This window comes from Scyliorhinus torazame, chromosome 12 (genome assembly GCF_047496885.1).
Source record: "Scyliorhinus torazame isolate Kashiwa2021f chromosome 12, sScyTor2.1, whole genome shotgun sequence".
NCBI classification, from domain to species: Eukaryota; Metazoa; Chordata; class Chondrichthyes; order Carcharhiniformes; family Scyliorhinidae; genus Scyliorhinus; species Scyliorhinus torazame.
Genome location: NC_092718.1, coordinates 20994375 through 21018338, shown reverse-complemented (window position 1 = coordinate 21018338; position 23964 = coordinate 20994375). Strand labels below are relative to the sequence as shown.

At 45.4% G+C, this 23964-nt stretch overlaps 1 protein-coding gene across 1 annotated transcript in view; it reads left to right on the top strand.

Moving 5' to 3' along the window:
• Positions 1 to 3969: 3969 nt before the first annotated feature.
• rgma (repulsive guidance molecule BMP co-receptor a) overlaps positions 3970 to 23964 on the top strand; it is a 45418-nt gene continuing 25423 nt past the window's right edge. Inside the window, exons 1-2 of the mRNA XM_072470519.1 lie at positions 3970 to 4323; positions 19306 to 19439. Coding sequence (XP_072326620.1) covers positions 4310 to 4323; positions 19306 to 19439 — 148 coding nt within the window. The 5' untranslated portion in view covers positions 3970 to 4309. The remainder of the gene's footprint in view (positions 4324 to 19305; positions 19440 to 23964) is intronic.

The window sequence follows — 23964 nt, the reverse complement described above, 5'->3', positions numbered from 1 at the left end:
AGGAGATGGGCATTGCGGGTCTGATGTGCAACAACATTTGACCACGTTTGGGGGTGGTAGGTAGAGAGCTTTACACCATGACTAAGAAAGGAGCATGGCAAAACCCATGTTGTCTATGGAAGAATGGTCCTCAATAAATTCATTATTTGGAATTAAGGCCCCTGGCAAAACAGAGTCCGCTGTTATATATTACTTCAAACCAATAGGATAAACCTTCTCACAGGTCTCTGCTAGACTGGAGCCTTTTGTCTTCCATTTTTCTAGTTTTTTTCTTCTAAGTTTTAACTTAAACCAAGGTATAGTCCATGATATTACGACCCCCTGGGCTATTGTGCGGTGAATTCCAGCTCCACTTGACCCAGAGTCACAACACAATTGAAATTCATAAATAATTCTTAGGAAAACACCCCAGTCTTTGGCCTTTAGCAGCCCAATAAGCACAGTCACTAGGTTTATAAATGTAAACACAACTAAGTTTATTAATAACATTATCTATAATTAAATATGCAGCAAATGCAATGGGTTAACCACTACCTAATTACTAACCCCCCCCCCTCCACTTAAACATGCCCCACCCTCGACACACACACAAGACAGAAAAACACAGAGGGGTGTAAAATATTAAGGAAAGGAAAATAAAAAGATAAGAGTCTTTGTTTTAGATGGTTGTTTCTAACACACCTTTCTTCAAGGCGTTCAGTTCAAGATTTCTGTCTGCTGTCTGTAATGATTTACACTGTAGATTAATTCAGGTCTCTGTTTAAAGTTTCGGAAATACAGCAGCATTTCTGGAGATAGCACGGGAGAGAGAGAGAGCAGATCCTTTTTTCTAAGGGTCAAGGTCTCCAACTGTGTTTCCCCTGGCTCTCTGAAAATCAGCCCACTCCGACAGGACCCAATCGCCGCCTGTTATCGGACAGAATAAGGCCCCCTGGCCAATTCACCACCAGCCAGCCAATCGAACCAAGTCCCACCGATCTCTCGGGTGTCGAAAAATCTGAGTTTTGCTGTCCAAAGCAAGCGCAGTGTGCAATGTTGTAACTTTGAAGTTCCTCATTTTCCCTGCTTGACTTAAAGTTATATGTCCATTGGGCATCCATGGATCAAAATGATAACAGCAAAAATTAAGGGGATAAAAGGGAATCAACAGGAAGGGTCCTTACAATGGATACTAGACAGTTTAGTCACCTAAATGAAACCAAAATAAATATTCATTAATGTCAGGCATCATATGCCAGCCTTATCCTGGTGCTTCTCACACTTGTGCTTTTCAGCAAAGCATCATGAGATAGTGACCAACATGAGATAGTGACCAACAGGAAATAGTCACCAACAGGAAATAATCACCAACACAAGATAATGACCAAAATGAATTAGTGAGCAACACAAAATAGTGAGCAACATGAGATAGTGACCAACAGGTGATAGTGACCAACAGGAAATAGTCACCAAAAGGAAATACTGACCAACACGAGATAATGACCAACATGAATTAGTGAGCAACACAAAATAGTGAGCAACATGAGACAGTGGCCAACATGAGATAGTGAACAACACGAGATAGTGAGCAACACAGGATAGTGACCAACAAGAGAATGACCAAAATGGGATAGTGGCCAACATGAGAGAATGACCAATACAAGATAGTGATCACGGTGATATAGTGAGAAACATGAGATAGTGACTACTGTAAGAAAATGACCAATACGAGATAATGACCAACACGAGACAGTGAGCAACACACGATAGTTACCAACATAGGATTGTGACTTACACAAAATAGTGATCCACACAGGATAGTGACCCCTACACAAGATAGTGATGAACAGGAGATAGTGACCAACACAGTGGTTAGCACTGCTGCCTCACAGCACCAGGGACCCGGGTTTGATTCCAGCTTTGGGTGACTGTGTGGAGTTTGCACTGTCTCCCCGTGTCTGCGTGGGTTTCCTCTGAGTGCTCCGGTTTCCTCCCACAGTCCAAAAATGTGCAGGTTAGGTGGATTGGCCAAGCTAAATTGCCCCTTAGAGTCCAAAGGTTAGGTGGGGTCACTGGTTTGCGAGGATGGGTCGGGGGGAGTCAGTCTGGGTGGGGTGCTCTTTCAGAGGGTCAGTGTGGACTCGATGGGCTAAATGGCCCCCTTCTGCACTGTAAGGGATTCTAAGGGTTCTATGAGATAGTGACCAGGGATGGAATCCCCTTCCCTCCTTCCTCCTTTAGCCCAAGCACGGGAAGGCCAATAATAGAAGGCCAATCACGATCCTAGCGCTGGCCAACTTTGGCGTTTAACTTCAGAATTTTATGACCTCCCGAAAAACACCTGACCTTTTTCTGCAGGGTTTCCATGCAGCCTGGTAACCAAGTCTACTAGATTTTCAGTCTATCAGAGTATATTCTCAAAACGCAAAAGACCAATACTGATAGTGAAAATTCATGGATGGCAATAAATGGCAGAGCAACGCTGTGGGAGTAAAAAGACACTTTATTGCATGGACTAGTATCTGATAAAGTGCTGGTAATAGAACATTATTGGCAATGCCAATTTATTATTGGCAATGTTCTTTCCTTTTACCCGAAGGTGCGGATTTTGCTGGGGTCAGGTTCCATGCGTACCAGACATTCTCTTCAACATTTACCATAGAATTTACAGTGCAGAAGGAGGCCATTCAGCCCATCGAGTCTGCACCGGCCCTTGGAAAGAGCACCCTACCCAAGGTCCACACCTCCACCCTATCCCCATAACCCAGTAACCCCACCCAACACTACTGGCAATTTTGGACACTAAGGGCAATTTATCATGGCCAATCCACCTAACCTGCACATCTTTGGATTGTGGGAGGAAACCGGAGCACCCGGAGGAAACCCACGCACACACGGGGAGGATGTGCAGACTCCGCACAGACAGTGACCCAAGCCGGAATCGAACCTGGGACCCTGGAGCTGTGAAGCAATTGTGCTATCCACAATGCTACCATGCTGCCCCAAATTTGTCCCAAATGCCACCTCTTCATGTTTGAATCTGGACTGTTATTGGAGGAAGATTGGTCAGTGGCAGGGACAATCATATGTAGAGTATTGACCCTTAATACTTTGGTGTTATGAATAGCTACTGAGGAACAAAATACATCAGCTGGGTTTCCATTGTTTCTCATGGTACAGCTTTTTGTTTGTAAATGCAAGTGGCAACTATCTGCACCTTGGACACATCTGTGCCCAACATTATGGAGATATTTGCTGCATTTTGCATGCAACATGCTAATAACAGAAATGGCACCAGGCCGATCACTGAGTACATTTCAAAAACACTGTCGCTGCAAGGCGCTTGGGACACCCTGCAGATTGTGACAGGCGCTAGATAAATACAAGACTCTATTTTTTCTCTCTCTTGCAGGCTGGATCCCCTCAAAATGGAACAGGCTCGAGGGGCTGAATGGCCTACTCTTATTTTTATGCTCCTGAAACCCGGTGGTTTGCTACCCTTCCCTGCGTACACACTTATTAATTAAATAAGGAATTACATGCAATTAATAAATGTCACAATTTTGTCCTAACCGACTGAGCACAGACAGCAGTCCACCAATTAATGGCAGTAATTAATGATTTCATTTGGAAAATTAATTAGCTGATGTGATCTGTTGACTCTGAAGTTAGCATCGATAGATACATCGATTATATTATTTTCATATTGCAAGCGTAATGTTCTTCCACGGCAAAGACCTCCTCGAACTTTTTTTTAAGAGAGAACTTTTGTTTCACATTGACTAATTTAACTCCAAGTGGAAAAGCAGGCGAGAATACTGCCCATTCCCCTTCAGTTGTGTGTCCTCCTATCATTCCACGCCTGTATCGGAATTAAATGCTCCTCTGGTGTTTGTGAAGCTGTTTTGTTTTTTCATTTCCCCCTCCTGACCCTTTCTCCCCATTCAAAACACAAACAATGTGCTTCCCCAGTGGGGGTTGCAGTTTCTCCCTCTCCCGTTTTGCATTTTAACAAAGCTCTTAACACGTGGATGTTGTTGAAAGTCTGTCCATCGCACTCCTTCATTCCACTGCCGTTCCTGTCTCACAGGCTGTGTGAAAATCCCTCCCCAACACAACCCAAAGCCACCTCTGGCCAGAAAAGGGACGATTTCGTCTGAACAAGCAAACACACACACACAGAGGGGGGGAAACATTTGAAAGAGAGCAACAATCAAAAAAAAATAATAATCTCATAAACCCAGTTTCCGTTCACCAGCCTTAAAGGGGGGTTTGGAGAGGAGAGAGAAACAGGAGGAGCTGTCATCACACCAGCCCGGACAACAGTTACATGCAGCAGGCAAGGTAAGACCAGGGACAAGCGGGGCTGCAAGTTCAGACCCGGAGCATGAAAAATAATATTGAGCACCGCACGTTAATTTCTAGAAATGTTGCAGCTAGTAAATACTGACAACAGAACCGGCCTGATCGCTGTCTGCTGTCCCACACCAGATAGATTTCGGTATCTTCCCGTGAATTATCTGTCAATCAGTGTGTGCGTGTGTATAATTATCTCCAAGCTTTTTAAAGATCGCGGTTTTGAGCTTAATCTGGGTCTGTGTGTGTATTTCTTTCTTCTCTCTTTCGCATTTTCTGTTAATCTCTTGAGTTTTTCTCACTCTAAACCCCTGCAGTAACTCGGGGTTTACAAGTGGCCTTTTATGAATCGTGACCTGATTTGAATGAATGTGAGTCTTGCAAATCCTGTCAGCAAACGGATACAAATGTGTTTCATTTGGGGACTTGTTGGAGCTGGGGTGGGGAGGGGAAGAGATGGTGGCATATTCTGGTGGGTTATCAATTTGTAACAGACAGGCTGAATGTTACATTTGATTTCATGTTTCCCCTCTCCTCTCTTGCTCCTCGTGTTTTGTGCACTCGTTAAAAACGTGGATTTATTTTTTTTTAAAGAAAGAAACACAGAAGCATGCACACACACCAAACTTTAGATTATTGTGTGGATTGGCGGAAATGGCATTTGTAAATCCGCCCCGGGCTGTGTGCATATCAACATCAGTCAGAATAAGGCGATCAAGTTGGTGTGTTTGGGGAGGAATATTTTGCGGTTAGCGAGTTGCATATTAAAGGGTGGTTATGTTTTGATTGCCGCCCTTAGTGCTATAATTGCTGGAGTGATCCGAAGATCTCTTCCTTTCCCTCTTTCACCGTCCCTATTCCTCAGGGCGAGAGGCGCAGTGAGAGGGGCAGATAGACACAGTCAGTGCAAAATGTATCCAAAGCAAGTCCTGCCCCTCTCAGAGACAAACAGCGACACCTTACGGGATGGTCAAGAATGAGGATGGGGACACAGAGGGGAAGGGGGTGGTCAAAAATTGGTTCCCCCCCCCCCCCCCCCCCCACACACACACATTTAAATAAACACCCCAACATTTGTTGCTGTCAGCCTGACCACCTTGTGTCTGTCCACCTTGCTCACACTGCAGTCTGTGCAGTTGGAAATGGTTCATCATCTGCTTTCGGACATTTTTTGGCGGGTGGGTGGGAATCAGCTTGTGGGAGAATTTGAATCCCAAGACCATTTTCAAAATGTTTCTTTTGCCAATCCAACCCTGGGTGCTTTTAGTCTCCCCCCCCCCCCCCCCCCCCCCGCCGCCCGCATGGGGCCCCTCGCTGCTGCTGGAGGAAACTTCGAGAAATGTGTACTGCACGGTTCACCCCGGGTCTGTCTGCACGACCCGTCCAGAAGATTTGAGCCAATTCATCTAATTTTAGGCGATTAATAAAATACAGTTGGAAGGAGAGGAATCGGCAATATCAAAACAGCTGATGGGTATGGGAAGTGGGCGGGGAATAGGGTAATCGACAAACCTGGAGCTTTCCTGGGCTTGGCTGTTATGCATCATGTCCATTTTTCTTACTGTTAAAACACTTCTATAAATTAGTTGACATGTTAAGCACATTCTTCAAACTGGAAAATATACACTCGGAGGAAAATTGAATCATTAAAATTTGATCTGAAAATTATATTCTTATTTAAATAATGAATTAATTATTATTTCATTATAACTATTTATCCCCTATATACTGCACCAATTGTTGGTGTATTTTATTGAACACATGTAAGGAGCCCGCATGAGGTCTCTACAGGTTAGCAGGAGCACATTGCACTCCAGTGTTCTTGGACCACTGTTTTGCATTGACCCAATAGGTGTGCAGATCAATTGAGGGAGCAGCCTTTACATTATTCCAAACTTTCCTCATTCAAACTAGGTGTTAGGGGTGTAAGATAGTCACTAGCGAAGCCAATAAGGAATTTAAGAGAATTTTCTTTACCCAGAGAGTAGATAGAATGCACTTCCTACCACATGAAGAAACAGATGTGATCAGTGTTAATGCATTTAATGAGTAGTGTGGTAAATATATGAGGGTCCAAGGAATAAAAGGATATTTCAGCTGGGTTAGGTGGAGTAGAGTGGGAGGAGGTGTGTGAGCATGGGCCCAGTGAGCTGTTCCTGTGCTGTGAATTCTGTCTAATTCTACATATATTCGCTACATGTCGCTCGACAGTGTCGACATTCCCAAAGTACTCAATGGCGGTAAGATGCCTTGGGATTTCATGAAGTTGTAAAAGGAATTTGTACTCTTTCTAGAAAGTGGAATTTTAGAAATTTCCATGTAGCTGACAGAACCAGGCTTCTCTGGCTGGTCATTCTGGAGAGATGAACTATGACACCTCCCAATGTGGTAAATTCAGTGTCCATATCAACCGCTGTGTTGTGATCCAAATGCAACATTACATGAGACAGTTCACAACATCAGTGCTCTGATGGCAGCCAAGTCAGGTGGATGGAGTTATGATACTGATCAGCAGTGAGCCCCTTGATTGCTCAAACAGTCTCGAGGGGCTGAATGGCCTCCTCCTTTGCATAGATCATAGAATTTACAGTGAAGAAGGAGGCCATTTGGCCCATCGAATCTGCACCAGCCCTTACAAAGAGCACCAGACTCAAGCCCACATATCTATCCTATCCTTGTAATCCAGCTTAACTTTTTTCGACACTAAGGGCAATTTTAGCATGGCCAATCCACCTAACCCACACATCTTTGGGCTGTGGGAGGAAACCGGAGCACCCGGAGGAAACCCACACAGACACGGGGAGAATGTGCATACTCCGCACAGACAGTAACTCAACCAGGAATCGAACCTGGGACCCTGGAGCTGTGAAGCATCTGTGCTAACCACTGTGCTACCGTGCTGCCCTCACTATGCTACCGTGCTGCCCTCACTATGCTACCATGCTGCCCCACTATGCTACCGTGCTGCCCATCCTATCAGGCGGAGGCCACTCATCCCATCGTGCCTGCACCGCGCCCTCCAAATGAGCATTATGTAGTGTATGCATGGCACAGTGAATTCCACCAAGTTACATTGCTGGGTATTTTCCTTCCTTCATACTCTGGATTTTTTTTACTCTGGGTTTAATCGCCCTGATTCATGAAATCCAGCCCCCACCTTCACCAGCCTTCATATTTCAGCTAAACTTTCCTAGTGAAAGACAAACTGAATGAGTCCACAAATAATGTTCAATACCAGAATTATCCTGTGCCTGCACAGGATTTCTCTGGTTTTCTTGATAAGCAGCCAACTTCATTGTAGATTAAAATTATTAAATACATTGAGTTGACAAAAGGTGAACATGCAACTAAAAAAATAGCAATGTAGTGCATTCTATCTCCCTCCTTGAAAGGTGTAACGTAAACGTTAACTATTCTTTACAGGTAATTTCGAGACAAGTAGTTTTTTTCTCTTGTAATTCCTACTGATGTAAAAGCTGTGCGAAGCTGAAACCGAACCTCTTTAACAATTCCAAACTGACTGTCCAATTCAGCAGCTACATCCCCTTAAATATTCCCAAAGGCTCAGAAATCAGCCATGTTGAGAAACACCTGACTGTCATGGACACAACTGCACGGTTTGTGCTTGTTAATGGCTAGTTTGTCCCTCCCTCACATTTTTGCAGAGAGCTTACAAAATCTTTCAGTGTTTACATTGAATTAAAGTTGAGGCAAGATTTGGACTGTTGTGACTTTCCTTGTCAAATTCCGTATGCCTGAATTAGAATTTTCCGAACATGAAAGATGATGGAACTGCTTCAATTTCTTTTCTCAAATTGTACCCGGCACAAGTGTGGTTCTGCCCTTTGTGATTTGGGCAGCAGGGGCTCAGGGGCTGTTCACTGTCTAAGCTTGGAAGCATCTTGCGGGTCGATCTTCTGACTGAGACCTGGCTCCACATAAAACTTTAAAGTCACTTATGATCTCGCAACCGACTTACACCAAGTCCGGTACATCCATCAGAGGATGACCTTCATTGGCTCCTGATCTGGCAATGCCTTCATTTTAAAATGATCATTGCTTTTAAGTCCCTCCTATGGTTGTTATCGTCTCTATCTCTATAACCTCCTTTAGCCCCACGACCCTCCAAGATCTCCGTGCTCCTCCAATGCAAAAGGGGCTGGTTTAGCACAGTGGGCTAAACAGCTGGCTTGTAATGCAGAATGAGGTCAGCAGCGCGGGTTCAATTCCCGTACCGGCCTCCCCGAACAGGCGCCGGAATGTGGCGACTAGGGGTTTTTCCACAGTAACTTCATTGAAGCCTACTTCTGACAATAAGCTATTATTATGCTCACTTGCACATCCTCAATATTCGTCATTCAAAAATTGGCAAACGTGCATTCAGCTGCCTAAGCTCTGGACCAAAGCCTCTCCCCTCTCCTCTCCCTCCTTCACTACGTTTCTTAAAACAGAAAATTCTTTGATCAAGCTTTTGGTCACCTGTCCTAATATCTCCTTATGTGGTTTAGTATCAACTTCTTGAATTAGAGAATGTTTTGTTACATTAAAGGCACTATATCAATGCAAGTTGTCGTTGTTGGTACAAGTCCCCAGTCTCCACCTTTACCTGTCTGAATATGGGCGTGGATTAATCCTCTTCAGTTTTCACAGGATAATTTCTCCCTGTACAACAGTGACACACTGCCAGCAACAGGCCTCAGGGTCTCGCTCTTTTCTGGACCACCCACGCTGATATTTTAGACCACTGATGTAGATTCTAGTTCTCCCATTAATGGACCTTCCCTGATATCAGGAAGAAGTGCACGGGTCAGGAAATGAAGTGCTTGGTTGTTGCCGTTGGATGCCCTTGTACCTTTCTCCTAGATGCTCCTTTTCCTTTTTTGTCATTGTTGCTTATTCCATCCACATTTAATCAGGTCAATTTCAGACGATTGACACTGAGGAACTGTCTCCAACCTAAATACATGATAATCGATATTCCCCATAGTCACAGAAAACCAGTTCTGTAAGAAGGTGTACGGGGAATACGTGAGGAACGCGGAATCAAAATCTGATTAACTAAGCCATTGCTGTTTCGAGTGTCTACAAATGGCTTGAACATAAGGATAGAGACAAAAAGCATCCCAAGTTTGCAGCTGTTAAAAGAGTGGATCGGATAGACGATGGTGTTGGGCTGAAGAATGTCAACATAGAATCATGGAATTTACAGTGCAGAAGGAGGCCATTCGGCCCATCAAGTTTACACCAGCACTTGGAAAGAGCACCCAACTTAAACCCACACCATACCCGTACACCCAGTAACCCCACCTAACCTTTTTGTTTGGACACTAAGGGGCAATTTAGCACGGCCAACCCACCAAATTGCACATCTTAGGACTGTGGGAGGAAACCGGAGCACCCGGAGGCAACCCATGCAGACACCGGGAAGAAGTGCAAACTCCACACAGGCAGTCACCCGAGGCCGGAATTGAACCCGCGTCCCTGGGCCTGTGAGGCAGCAGTGCTAACCACCGTGCCACCATGCCATGACGCCCATTCAAATGTCATTCAGTACGGACAAGTGCACAGTCGGTGATGAGGCTGTCTAGGTCCCAACCTTGGTGGATATGTCCTTTAGGATCACAAAAGAAAAAGTACTGAAGCGCTTGCCATATTTCACATCTGGAGAGTCCAGCTCCAGACTCACTTCCTCGCAACAAAAAAAAATTGTTTATGTAAAAGGCAGTCAGTGGAACATCCTGGGAAACTGAGGAAGTTCCAGCAATGTGCATTGATGTTATAGTGAGCTACAGAACAAAATGCTTGCTAAGATCGGACTTCTCTACACCGTGTTCCACCGGAGCTCTGCTACATTAAAATGATTTCACTTCAAAAGTACTTAATTGGTTATAAAGTGCTGTAGGATTCCCAGAGATCTCTCTTTACACACTAGGATCAGGGTGTATTTTTTTCCTCTCCCAACTTCTCTCCTGGCTTGGATTCTCCGAAATTGCTTTTCTGGGGTTGAGATTAAGACATGGCATTGAGCTTGAGTTGAAGGAGCTTTACACTCTGTATGCTGTACCTGGCTTGGGAATGCTTGATGTGGAGGGCAGTTTAACATTACTCGTGTAAAGGATGTCACACCAATGTAGTAGGAGGAATTCTTTGAAGATTGCCAAATCTGCCAACTGAACAGGAAGCCAGAAAGTGTGCTGGATTTGCTGTGTGTCTAACCAACTCATGGTGAGTTGAATCACCGATTAACCAACAACAGCTGCTGTCTGGAAGAGATTTGTTCCCAGATTCAATTCCTATCTCTTATGTCATTCCCCACTCCCACACAACTTTTCTCCATTTCTCTCTCCTGAAAGCATTGACTAATTCCTGGCCTAACGTTTGCCAAATGGTCAACCTATGCGCTAACCTAGACACTGGCTGACCTGCTTAATTGCAGAATAGGAATCAAGTCCAACCCTAACCCTGTCTGAAACACCACACACACACACAACTTCCAGGAGGCGCCACTGGTGATGAGTCGAGAAACTGGCTGATTGCTTTTCCCTTTCCCTTTCCGTAGCATGGGGGCACCAAGGGCAAATGCAGTGTCGTTTTTACTGCCTGTACGTTACAGAGCTCGTTGCCAAAGAAGCAGGTGCTCTGTCCTGGCGACATCCAATAGTAGTGCCAACGGGCAAGCACTGGGCATGCGCCAACTCATCGTCTGCACAGGGCGGCATGGTGGCACAGTGTTTAGCACTGCAGTCTCACGGTGCCGAGGTCCCAGGTTCGATCCCGGCACTGGGTCGCTGTCTGTGTGGAGCTTGCACATTCTCCCCGTGTCTCCGTGGGTTTCGCCCCCACAACCCAAAGATGTGCAGGGTAGGTGAATTGGCCACGCTAAATTGCCCCTTAATTGGAAAAATGAATTGGGTACTCTAAATTTATTTTTTAAAAACTCGTCGTCTGCACAGATGTTTTAAAGTTGTGGGCTGGATTCTCCGCTGGCGGGGTGCTCCGTTTTGCCACAGCCTGGGCATTTCCCGACGGGATGGGGCTGCCCCACAGTGGGAAACCCCATTGACCAGCCGGCGTAACGGAACATCCCGCCGGCAGGGTGAAATAGAAATGTGGCAGCCCCTGGTTTTTGACTAGAGATTTGGGTGTTAAACATTCTCCCTATAACTGAGGGGAATGTCCAGGCAGCTCATGGGTTGGCCATCTCTAATTAGTCCATGCTTGTATTTATGCTCTGCATGTGACTCTTCCCACTCTGTTCCTTCACCTAACTCTTATCAATATATTCCCTTCTCCGTCATGCACTTATCAAGCACCCCCTTAAGTACATCTGTGCCATTTGCCTCAACCACACAGTAGTGTTCCTGATGGAGATCATAAACCTCCTATCACCTTTTGCCTTATATCATAATTGCAGGGGAGGCAGTGGCGTAGTGGTATTGTCGCTGGACTAGTGACACAGAGCGATTCTCTGGAGACCCAGGTTCGAATCCCACCATGGCAGATGGCGAAATTTGAATTCAATAAAAATCTGGAAATAAAAGTCTAAAGGTGACCATGAAACCATTGGCGCTTGTTGGAACAACTCATCTGGTTCACTCACTAATGCCCTTTGGGAAAGGAAATCTGTTGTCCTTACCTGACCTACATGTGACTCCAGATTCACAGCAATGTGGTTGACTCTTAAACGTCCTCAGGGATGGGCAATAAATGCTGGTCTAGCCAGCGTGGCTGTGTGAATTAATAAAATAATTGCCGTTACCATTTAATCTTGTCTATCAGGCCTTCCCTTTTGTTCTTATCTTCATCCACAGCTCTGATTGAACTGAAACTTTGACGCGATTTTTAACTCTGTGTGAATGAACGGGTTTTGATTGGCCAGCGTTATGGTGTCATTGTGGCTTTGTGTTTCTGAAGGGAGAGGAACTGACGTGATACAGGTTTAATGCAAGGAGGGACAGAGAGTAATGGTCAAACAGGACCAGCAGACACTGGGAGGGAGGACAAGAGGAGTAAGTGAGAATGAGAGTGCATGCTGGGGTGTATAGCTGGAGGAGACCACTAGTGTGGGAAATGAAGAGGGGGTAGAGGCGATCTGCAGATTGTGACCTTTTCTTCCCACTGATTCTTTTCTTCCCACTGATTCTATCTCCAGCATTTCTTTCTTTCCCTTGTAATGATATTCCTCAATAAAGGAGTGACCACATTTGCTTTCCTTATTTCCACCTCAGCCCTTGATGGCACAGTAGAGATAGATACCAATTGTCTTACAGACCGTGAACACGCGAATTAGGCTGACAATGCCTAGTTTATGTAATGGGGGAGCATTGAATTGCTGCAGGCTGCGTATTAGATGAGGCATTAAACCGAGGCTCAGCCTACGGAAAATGAAAAGATTATTTTTGGAAATATTTGAAGAAAGTCGATGTCTTGGTCAACATGCCTCCTGCAACCAGCACCAGTATAAACAAAGTCTATGGCCTTTCATTCAGTTCGCTCTATGTGTGATCTTGCTGTGTGCAAATTAGCTGCCGCATTTACTTGCATCACTGACTATATTCCAAAAGTACCCAATTCTTTTTTTCTCCCAATTAAGGGGCAATTTAGCATGGCCAATCCACCTACCCTGCACATCTTTTTGGATTGCGGGGGGTGAGACCCGCGGAGAAACGGACAATGAATCGGGGCCAGGATCGAACTCGAGGCCTCGGCGCCGTGAGGCAGCAGCACGAACCACTGTGCCGCCTCCAAAAGTAGTTTGTGAAGCTTTAAGACATTTTCAGGATGTGATAGGTTCCACATAAGTGAAAGCTTTACCTAATTTAGTGGAGTCTCACTTGCATTGTCGCGAGTAGCAATGCAAATTGGCCAATCCTGGCATTCACCGAGAAAGTACAGATCTTTTTAACGGTATGCTTTAGTAGAGAGCTTTGGTATTTTTGAAGGAAGGTATAACCCAGGCTCAAAAGCTGCCTCCCGTTCTCGTTAAGACAAAACACTTGCAAATCCCACAACCGGGTGAGCTATAATTAGATTAATAAAAAGAGAGTTGAATGTATTTCTATCATTTAGTGGCCTGTGACAGTCGGTGAGGTGATGCGCTTTGACACTTTGAACTGTGGCTATGTTTATAACGGACGTGACGTGATTCCTCTGGCGCGCTACTGAGAATCTCACACTGGTGATCCATCCAGTTTGTAACAGCTTTATATATCGGTCGCAGAGTGGTTAGCACTATTGCTTCACAACGCCAGGGTCCCAGGTACGATTCCTGGCTTGGGTCACTGTCTGTGCGGAGTCTGCATGTTTTCCCCGTGTCTGCGTGGGTTTCCTCCGGGCGCTCCAGTTTCCTCCCACAAGTCCCGAAAGACGTGCTGTTAGGTGAATTGGAAATTCTGAATTCTCCCTCCGTGTACCCGAAAAGGCGCCGGAGTGTGGCAACTCGGGGATTTTCACAGTAACTTCATTGCGGTGTTAATGTAAGCCTACTTGTGACGAAATTAGAGATTATTATGTGACCCCCTCCAGCCCTGAAACTCCGAGACCCCCCCCGTGCTCCATCAATTCTGGTATCTCTGAATGTCTTTCCTGTGTTATTGGCCACCGTGTCATCAGCTATCTGTGCCCAAAGCTCCGGATGCCCCTTCCTGAGCTCTCCAACTCTTGCCCTCCTTCCAGACACTCCACAAAATCTCCTCATATCACTCAGCATTAGGTGACACCCCACTGAAATGTTTTACAATGTGAAAAGCGCTGTACAAGTGCCAGTTGCTATGTATGTTTGTGTGCGCTGTGCAGATGGATTCACAGCGTTCTCTGGCCTCCTCACATTGATACAACACCCACAGCAAATTGACTATCAAACGCAAACTAAAACGGAGGGACAGTGTAGCCCACCCACCTCCATATCACAGCCAAACAAAAGCAAATCCAATTTGCTGAAGGAATGGGTTCGTAGGATTATGATACCAGTATTGGCACAGTACAAGCAGGTGTCTGGCCTGGTGCCAACATCAGCCCTTTGATCTACCCTTGATCTTGTGCCACCTTTATTTGTACCCCACACGTTCACAATTGGGTTTTAACAGATTCCAGGATTGCAGTGATGTTGGCTCTGTAACCTCAAACCAGTTCCTCATGTAAGACGACCAAAATACTGTACCACTCTTTTGTTTCCCCAGCCCAGGTGTCTGCCCTGTATTCTTGGATGAGAATTGGCTGGGTGACCACAGCTTTATTTCATTTAGACTGCCTTCTTCTACAGCTACATTCTGTTTAACTGGCTGACAGCCGCGGCTAGCACTCTCGCCTCTTGCTTCAGAAGGTTGGGGGTTCAAATCCCACTGCAGGCACTGGAGGACAGAATGAAGGCAGCCGCTCCAGTGCTGAGGTGAAATGCTGCACTGTTGGAGGCACCGTCTTTTGGACGAGAAATTTAACCCAGGCCCCATCTGGCCTCTCAGCTGGTGCAAAGGATGCCAGGACACGATTCTAGGAAAAGCAGGAATGTTCTCCCCGGTGTCCTGGCCAGTATTTATACCTCACAAAATATCACTAAAGCAGATTATCCGGTCATTGACACTTTGCTGTGCACTAATTGGTTTTGCCCTTTGCAAAATTATAGTCGTAATGTGAAGTAAGGTAAAGTCGCCATGGTCCCAGATGACCCTGGGCTGCTTGGCCCCTATGAGGGAGAGAGCTGATTGGTGGTGATTTAACCTGAGGGTCACCACACCTCAGGCAATGGGCGAGGTTGAGAAGGCGGGGCCTTCCTGAATAACCTCAGCTGGTATGGTATTTTTTTACTATTAACGTAGTAACTCCTGCAAAAGTACTCCATCCTATGTAATGTGCTTTGGGATGCTCTGGTCATTTATACTTGTACAAATGCATGTATTTCTATTGAGCGAAGACCTTGTTGATGATGATAACTCTGTGGGTGACTTTATTCCCTTATCCTGCTTCCCTCTTGCATTTTCTCCCTTGCTGCCCAGATACCTATCAGTACAATCCAAAACAGTTTCACGGTGAACGCTAGCCGCCACGGCATTAGGCAGGAAAGTATCTGTGAATCTTTCAATCGGAGCTACTTACAATCACGATGGCTGGTGAGGGGGGGGGGGGGGGGGGGGGGAGAGCAGAATTGGCCCGGGCATCCCTGGGCCAAGGGGTATAAAAGTCTGCCAGTTTCTCCTCTTCTGATACCACCCAGTGATTGGACATCAGGGAGAGAGGATTAAGCAATGCAGTGATGCTCCCGTGGCGGAATATCCCACGGTCAGCCGACTCGCAGTTGGGCGCTGAGGCCAGGTTTCTGTAGGCCAGTGGCATCCAATGGAACTGATTCCTGGCAGAGCCAGTGCCTTCACAGCAGAAGAAAAGATCCTGGACTGAATAAACTCATAGATGTCATAGATGGTTACAGTATGGAAACAGGCCCTTTGGCCTAGCTTGTTCATGCCACTCAGTTTCTATCACTAGGCTAGTCCCACTTGCCTGCATTTGGAGTGTGTAAATAATGATATCCCAATAGACATTTAGCTGTGTGTAAATAATGACATCCCAATAGACATTGAAGCAGAAGTAGGCCATTCGGCCCATTGAGTCTGCTTCGCAATTCCGGGTATTTAAAACTCCATTTTGGATTTATTTTTTAAATTTGCAGCAAAGAAAATTAGAACCCCCTCCCCACAACATTGAAAAATTTGAAGCTGAAGAGCAACCTGTCTGTCTTCTCATTGCTTATGATACAGGTTGTTGACTTGCTGGATTAATATATTTAAACTCACATCTCCAATTTTCTGACATCTAGTTTTGAACCGCGTTAAATATATATTTTTTTGTTAAATTTATAGAAGTACCCAATTATATTTTCCAATTAAGGGGCGGAGTTCAAACAAAAACAGTTCAAACTCACTTGAAATGTTGTGACCCAGTGATGCTCACAAACCCAGAGCCCGTCCCCTACAAATGGGTGCCTCTGGTGGTTTTCTGGCTAGGTTGGCTGTTGTACTGTTGAGCAAGGTGCAGGTTCTCTTTCTGGTCTGTGTTGACCCACATGTGTGCCTCAAACCTGCCTGAAACCAGTCCCCTGATGGATGAGTGCAGCCACCCTGTTAATGTTGCTGTGATTACACATTGGAACTTCAGAGCCCCGATGTGGAGATCTCCATGGCTGCTGGAACCAGGATCCCGGGGAGCTATGGGATACCCAAGTGGTAATTAATTTTCCTAACAGCTAACAGGCTCTCCAGTTCAGGTGATGTTAAGTGCCGTGACTCCTAGTCATACCCTCAACAGGCACCATGAAATATATTTTTTTTAAGTCAAAGGGCCAAAGTAGAAAAAAAAACACGACTTGAAAATACAATCTAAGGGAATTAAATTGATTCTCCATTCCTGAGTGCAGTGCTGCTCGGTAGATGTTCCTAAATCAAATGATCTTGCTCTTGCCAGAACTATGGTCGGACTGCAATGGGGAAATCTACCACCCATTCTTTGTCCACGCATCTATCATTCTCTCGTTCTGTTTCTCCCTCCCGGTCCTCTCTCTTTCTCTTCCTGTCTCCCTCCAAGTCTTTTCCTTCTGTCTTTCTCTCTGAGGACTGTTTTCTCTGATGTAGTTTTAAATTTCTATCTTTCACAAGATAATTCTCTCTCTCTCGCCCCTTCGCATTCTTTGGAAATAATCTGGCTCTTAAATCTGCTCTCTCTGTCACTGGCAATTTTCACTTTTGTTTTCTCTCTGGCTATTTCTTTATCTGACTGATTATTTCACTCTCTCTCTGTCTCTCTCTCTCTGGCTTATTCTTTCTCTCTCCGGCTGGTGATTATCTCTCTCTCTTTCACTAATTATTTTATTTTTTTCCCTCTCATTCTTTCTCTCTCTTTCCAGCTGGTGATACTCTCTGACTGATTCTTTCTTTCTCTCTCTCTGATTCTTTCTCTCTCTCGCAGGCTGGTGATTCTCCCTCCTTCTCTCTTATTCTTTCTCTCTCTCTCCCTGGCTGCCTATTTATCTCTCCCTCTGATTCTTTCTCTCTCTTGCTGGTTCTCTCTCTCTCTCTCACCGTGGTTGGTGATTCGCTCCCCCTTTCACTCTCTCTCCTCTCATTCCTTCTCTCTCTTGCTGCTTCTCTCTCTCCCTCTCTGGCTGGCTATTTCTCTCTCTCTCTCTGTTTCTCTCTCTCTCACGGGCTGGCTATTTCTCTCCCTCTCTCTGGCTATTTCTCTCTCGATTTCTCTCTCTGGCTATTTCTCTCTCTGGCTATTTCGCTCTCTCTCTCTGGCTATTTCGCTCTCTCTCTCTGGCTATTTCTCTCTCTCTCTGGCTATTTCTCCCTCTCTCTCTGGCTATTTCTCTCTCTGGCTATTTCTCTCTGGCTATTTCTCTCTGTTGCTATTTCTCTCTCTCTGTGGCTATTTCTCGCTCTCTCTCTCTCTGGCTATTTCTCTCTCTTTCTCTGTGGCTATTTCTCTCTCTCTCTGGCTATCTCTCTCTCTCTCTCTGTGACTATTTCTCTCTCTCTCTCTCTGACTATTTCGCTCTCTTTCTCTCTGACTATTTCTCTCTCTCTCTCTGGCTATTTCTCTCTCTCTCTCTGGCTATTTCTCTCTCTCTCTCTCTCTCTCTGACTATTTCTCTCTCTTTCTCTCTGGCTATTTCTCTCTCTCTCTGGCTATTTCTCTCTCTCTCCGGCTATTTCTCTCTCTCTCTCTGACTATTTCTCTCTCTCTCTGTGTGACTATTTCTCTCTCTTTCTCTCTGACTATTTCTCTCTCTCTCTCTCTCTCTCTGGCTATTTCTCTCTCTCTCTCTGACTATTTCTCTCTCTCTCTCTCTGACTATTTCTCTCTCTTTCTCTCTGGCTATTTCTCTCTCTCTCTGGCTATTTCTCTCTCTCTCCGGCTATTTCTCTCTCTCTCTCTGACTATTTCTCTCTCTCTTTCTCTGGCTATTTCTCTCTCTCTCTCTGGCTCGTTCTCTCTCTCTCTGGCTCGTTCTCTCTCTCTCTGGCTAGCCATTTCTCTCTCTCTGGCTATTTCTCTCTCTCTCTCTCTGACTATTTCTCTCTCTCTCTCTCTGACTATTTCTCTCTCTCTCTCTCTCTCTCTGGCTATTTCTCTCTCGCTCTGGCTATTTCTCTCTCTCTGGCTATTTCTCTCACTCTCTCTGTGGCTATTTCTCTCTCTGGGCTATTTCTCCCTCTCTCTCTCTGGCTATTTCTCTTTCTCTCTGGCTATTTATCCCTCTCTCTGGCTATTTATCCCTCTCTCTCTCTGGCTATTTCTCTCTCTCTCTGGCTATTTCTCCCTCTCTCTCTCTGTGGGCTATTTCTCCCTCTCTCTCTCTGGCTCGTTCTCTCTCTGGCTATTTCTCTCTCTCTCTGGCTCGTTCTCTCGCTCTCTCTCTGGCTATTTCTCTCTCTCTCTGGCTATTTCTCTCTCGCTCTCGCTATTTCTCTCTCTCTGGCTATTTTTCTGTCTCTCTGGCTATTTCTCTGTCTCTCTGGCTATTTCTCCCTCTCTCTCTCTGGCTATCTCTCTCTCTCTCTCTGGCTATCTCTCTCTCTGGGCTATTTCTCCCTCTCTCTCTCTCTGGCTATTTCTCTCTCTCTCTCTGGCTATCTCTCTCTCTGGGCTATTTCTCCCTCTCTCTCTCTCTGGCTATTTCTCTCTCTCTGGCTATTTCTCTCTCGCTCTCTCTCTGGCTATTTCTCTCTCTCTCTGGCTATTTCTGTCTCTCTCTGGGCTATTTCTCCCTCTCTCTCTCTCTGCATGCTGGCTGCGAGCTGACTCTAGGCGGAGCCAGGCAGCCTCTGTGCTTCAGCCCTATTCGCCCAGAGGGAAGGGAGGAGGGTTGTTCCTGGACATGGTTGATTGATGGGGTTGTGCAGCTCTCGGCGGTCTCTTTCTCTCTGGCTGGCGTGTGTGCTTCTGATTTCTTTATTTTTCTGCCTCTCTCTCACTCAGGGCGAGCAGAGTTGGAGAGTTGGAGTTCTGCGGGATCCCAGTCCGGGCTGGATGGATGGGAATGGGGAGAAGGGACGACCCATTAGGGCATCGAGTCCTTCGGATCCTGATCGTTGCCCTGTGCTTCCCAGCAGGTAAAGCAAAGACATTCCGACGCACAAAGAGAGCTTGGCAAATCTCAGACTATTTCTCTCTCTCTCTAAAAGTTTGCCTCTTGCGTGGGCTGAGCTCGGAATGAATTCAGTTCCAACAGAACAACCTTTTCAGACAGTCTGTCCTCTGAAAAAGTGCTTTGATTGTTTTTGGCCACAAGAAGTAACTTCGAAAAGTTTTTTTTTAAAGAAAAAAAGAAGGCTCTAAGTTTGAGCAGCAAAAAACAGACTCAGATATCCAAGGGAAAGTTCGCAAGGAAGTTTTTCAAAGTTGCTTAAAGTTGTTGATTCCTTTCAAAGGAAGAAGTTGATCTTAAGAAGGGAGGGGAAGGAGTTTTAAACTTTTTTCTTAGCACGATTGAGGCGAGTTAATCGGGTTAACCGAGGGAATACAACCTAATCCCGACAGTAGTTTGTTTTAGGCGTCATAAAGTTGGCGATGCTTCAGCAGAAAAATCTGCTTTTCTCCTCCCGGGAGGAAAGTTTGACTTTTAAATACTTTCTTGTTGCTCAGTGTGTGTGTGTGTGTGTGAGTGAGAGGGTCTTTAAGACCCCAACAATAACAAAATAAAAGAAAAGCTGTTTTGTTGGGGGATGGGGAGCGAATTGCAACCTAGAAACTTCCCTGAAAGTTTTTCTAAAATCCCAACTCCTCCAGGGTCCTGCTGTGTGATGTGATTTATAGGCACAATTTTAGAACAAACGGGTAACCCCCCCCCCCACTCAAAAGCTTTGAATTTGTACTCGAGCCACCAGAAAACCTCCCGGGACAGTTTTATTACCACACTGGACTTGTTGGGTCCAGTTTAAGGGCTGCTACAGCCCTGTTGCTGAGTGTAAAGATTTGGGGAGTGGGGAAATGACCAAACTGGGACGGTTGAAACATCAGAAATCCGACCGTCCTCAACACCCAGAGGGCTAACATCATCACGAATGCGGCCAGTTGCTCATTAGATGGACCAAGTTAGAATTGGTCTCTACTTTCAATAGCAAAAAAAAAATCAAATGGCAAACTGACTCTGCTAGAAAACCGAACATAGACTGCAGCAAACTTTCTCGCACCCAGGAGATCCTAAAGTAGTTTCTCTTTTCTTTTAATTGTAACTTCCAGGGTCAGCGTAGAAAGAAATGCAACACTAAAAATATCAGACTGCACTTGTATCTGTCACTTGCAGTAGGCACCATCCACCCAGATTGTATCCGCAAGTGTTTTTGATGGGGCGTTTTACAATTCCCCAGTGTTCAGTTTTTTAAATTCCCCCCCACCCCTCAAAATATTTTTTTTTCCCTGAACAGTCAGCAGGAAATTTTACTGAAGCAAATTCAGCCTTTTTCCATATCCACAGTGAGCTGGGCCAGGAAATGCGGATGGTAATTCGGTTTTGGCGAGGGCCCGGCGAAATCAATGAATTTGTGCATGTTGGTCTGTGCATATCACACTGTGTATTGTGTCTATTCAGAGCCTTGCCTTGCGTTTCAAATTCATGAATATGCCACTTTGCAAATCTGTTCTCTCAACCCTTCTCTCTTCTTGAAGTTCCTTTGAGTTTCCATTGTGGGAAAATCTCAGTGGCTTCATTGAAGGCTTTGTAGTGTAAATTGTATGGCCCACAGATTGCCCATTCTTTCATTGTAAGGAGAAAGTAGCAACTGATTTGCATATCGTTATAAATATTTATTTTGAAAAGTGTCATTTTGAATTGTATTCGCTGATATTGAGATTAGCCATTTATTTAAAGTCACAACCCCCCCTTGAATAAATGTGAGATTTTTATTCAATCCATAGTAATATATTCCTTTGCATTGCACAAGTGTTCATTCAGTCAGGATTGCTTCAGAATAGAACTGATTGTTGCTTTGAAGGCTCTTTCCATTTGTTATTTTTAAATGCACAACACAACGCTATAATTTGTGGGGAAGTATATCGGTGTTACTTGAGTGGTGTTTGCATGTCCTGACTGCCCTCAAAATAACACAGTTCTGTCCTGGCTCCCATCACAGTGGTGTTACCCTTCAGTACGCAGCCCTGTGTAATACAGAGCAACACAGTCGACTGTCAAGCCCTGTGTTGGTGTTAGCAGAGCAAACAATTGGCAGAGCTAACAATTGACTTTGGTGTTCCCGGGCTCCCTAGTGAGCTGAGGAAGGTGAGGGGTGTAAATCGGCCAGGGCTCCTGGTCCTTATGGCATTCCAGGATTCCCGCAGCCGAAGTTCAGGCATCAGGTGCAGGGATTGGCTTAGTTGTGAAGCCCCTATTGTTGAATTGCCAGGCAACATCTCGGCTCACGTACATGAGGAACGCCTACTCGGACGAAGCATCAGAAGGCAATTGACATCTATAGAGTCCGTGCCAAGGGGAGGAAGAAGAATGTAGGAAATGGGAGCAGGGTAGACCACACAGCCTATTGAATCTGCTCTGCCATTCAATACGATCCGAGCTGATCTCGGGCCATTTTCCCGGCTGCTCCCTGAATTCCCCAAGAGACCAAAAGTCTGTCTCTCCCAGCCTGAAATGGGGAGCAATTAACAAAGATCTCTCAAAGTAAATTCACCCCAATTGTCTATTTCTGAAAAGTGATTTTCTCTAAAACCTTAACCCCCTAGGCAGGGATCAAGATTTTTACCCTCAAAAGGCAGCATCAAAGGGCGGCACAGTGACGCAGTGGTTAGCACTGCTGCCTCACGGCACTGAGGACCCGGGTTCGATCCCATCCCTGGGTCACTGTCCGTATGGAGTTTTCACATTCTCACCGTGACTGTGTGGGTCTCACCCCCACAACCCGAAGATGTGCAGGGTAGGTGCATTGGCCATATATTTTTATTAAAGCAGTAAAAAGAAAATACAAGGCCAAACCATGCTAAATTGCCCCTTAATTGGGAAAATAAATAAAAAGCAGCATCAAGTGAAAAGTTTCATGTAAATTTCAGAAGCATGCCCTTCTTGATATTTACTTCATATAAAAGAGAATTTCCATTAAAAATGTATTGGTTGGTTTCACTATTGTGGCCAGTGGATTTAATTAAGTCACAATCATTATCTTTCTTTCCCGAAGTCAATTCAGATAATTGAGACATTGTTATCATTAATAATTAAGTAATTGTAGCGTCAATGTCCTACTTTGCAGTCGAAGATTTAAGCAAGCATGATTCTCTCCTGTAGTTAAGGACAACTAAATGTGTTAATGTTTGACCAGATGTTCATGTCCTGTTTGCTCCATTGCTTCAGTAGAGGCTTCAGCACCTACTGTGGCACAGAGCGATTATAGAACAGGATAGCCCCGGGTTCGACCCCTTTATTGTGCAGGGTCAACTGATTTCAGCTTTGATGGTGAGGCTGCGAATGACCTCAGCTGGAGAGGAGGGAAAGGTCGGCAAGGGTTCCCTCCTGCTGCTTATATACCCCAACTACAGTGGGAATGCCTGTGTGCCTGGGCGTTCGGGGGAGGGCAGCTTTGACTTGGCTGTGATACCCTGGATGGTCAAATAAACAATCCCCATTCGCGGCTGAATTAACCGTTTGGACGAGGCACTGTAAAGTACCCATTGAACGCCTCCACAATGAGTATTGTCCCCTTGAGGGAGAAGTGAGAAAAATTGGAGAAGGTGACACCTTTTAAAAAATATATACTTTAAATGATAATCCTTTCAATTTCTCATTTATAATTTTTTTTTCTGTTTGTTAGTTTCCATCATTTCACGTCAGGCACCATTCGCGTAGCCCAGTTGTTTCGTCCGATTATATTTGATAATCCGCCCCTGCAAGTGGAGAAAAACAGCCAGATTATCTCCATCCCATTTTGGTTTGTATTCGAGGCAGCTCCTTCACTCCCAACCTGCCACTTACAGTCTGGATTAGGAACAATCCAGCTTTAGGGCGGCACGGTAGTGCTGTGGTTAGCACAGTTGCTTCACCGCTCCAGGGTCACATATTCAATTCCCGGCTTGGGTCACTGTCTGTGCGGAGTCTGCACGTTCTCCCCGTGTGTGCGTGGGTTTCCTCCGGGTGCGCCGGTTTTCTCCCACAGTCCAAAGATGTGCAGGTTAGGTGGATTGACAGTGCTAAATTGCTCCTTAGTGTCCAAAGGTTAGTTGGGGTTACTGGGTTACAGGGATAATGTGAAATGAAAATCACTTATTGTCACAAGTAGGCTTCAAATGAAGTTACTGTGAAAAGCCCCTAGTCGCCACATTCCGGCACCTGTTCGGGGAGGCTGTTACTGGAATTGAACCGTGCTGCTGGCCTGCCTTGGTCTGCTTTCAAAGCCAGCGATTTAGCTCTGTGCTAAACAGCCCACGTGGATGTGTGGGTTTAAGTAGGTGCTCTTTCCAAGGGTCGGTGCCGCCTCGATGGGTCGAATGGCCTTCTGTACTGTAAATTCTACGATTCTATGATAACGCATGCTCTCCTCTAAATCCATCCCATCCTTCTGCGGAAGAATGGAATCCCTGGAGTGTAAAGTCCAGGGATCTGTTTAAACTCCACCTTATTAATGTCAGATCCCCCCC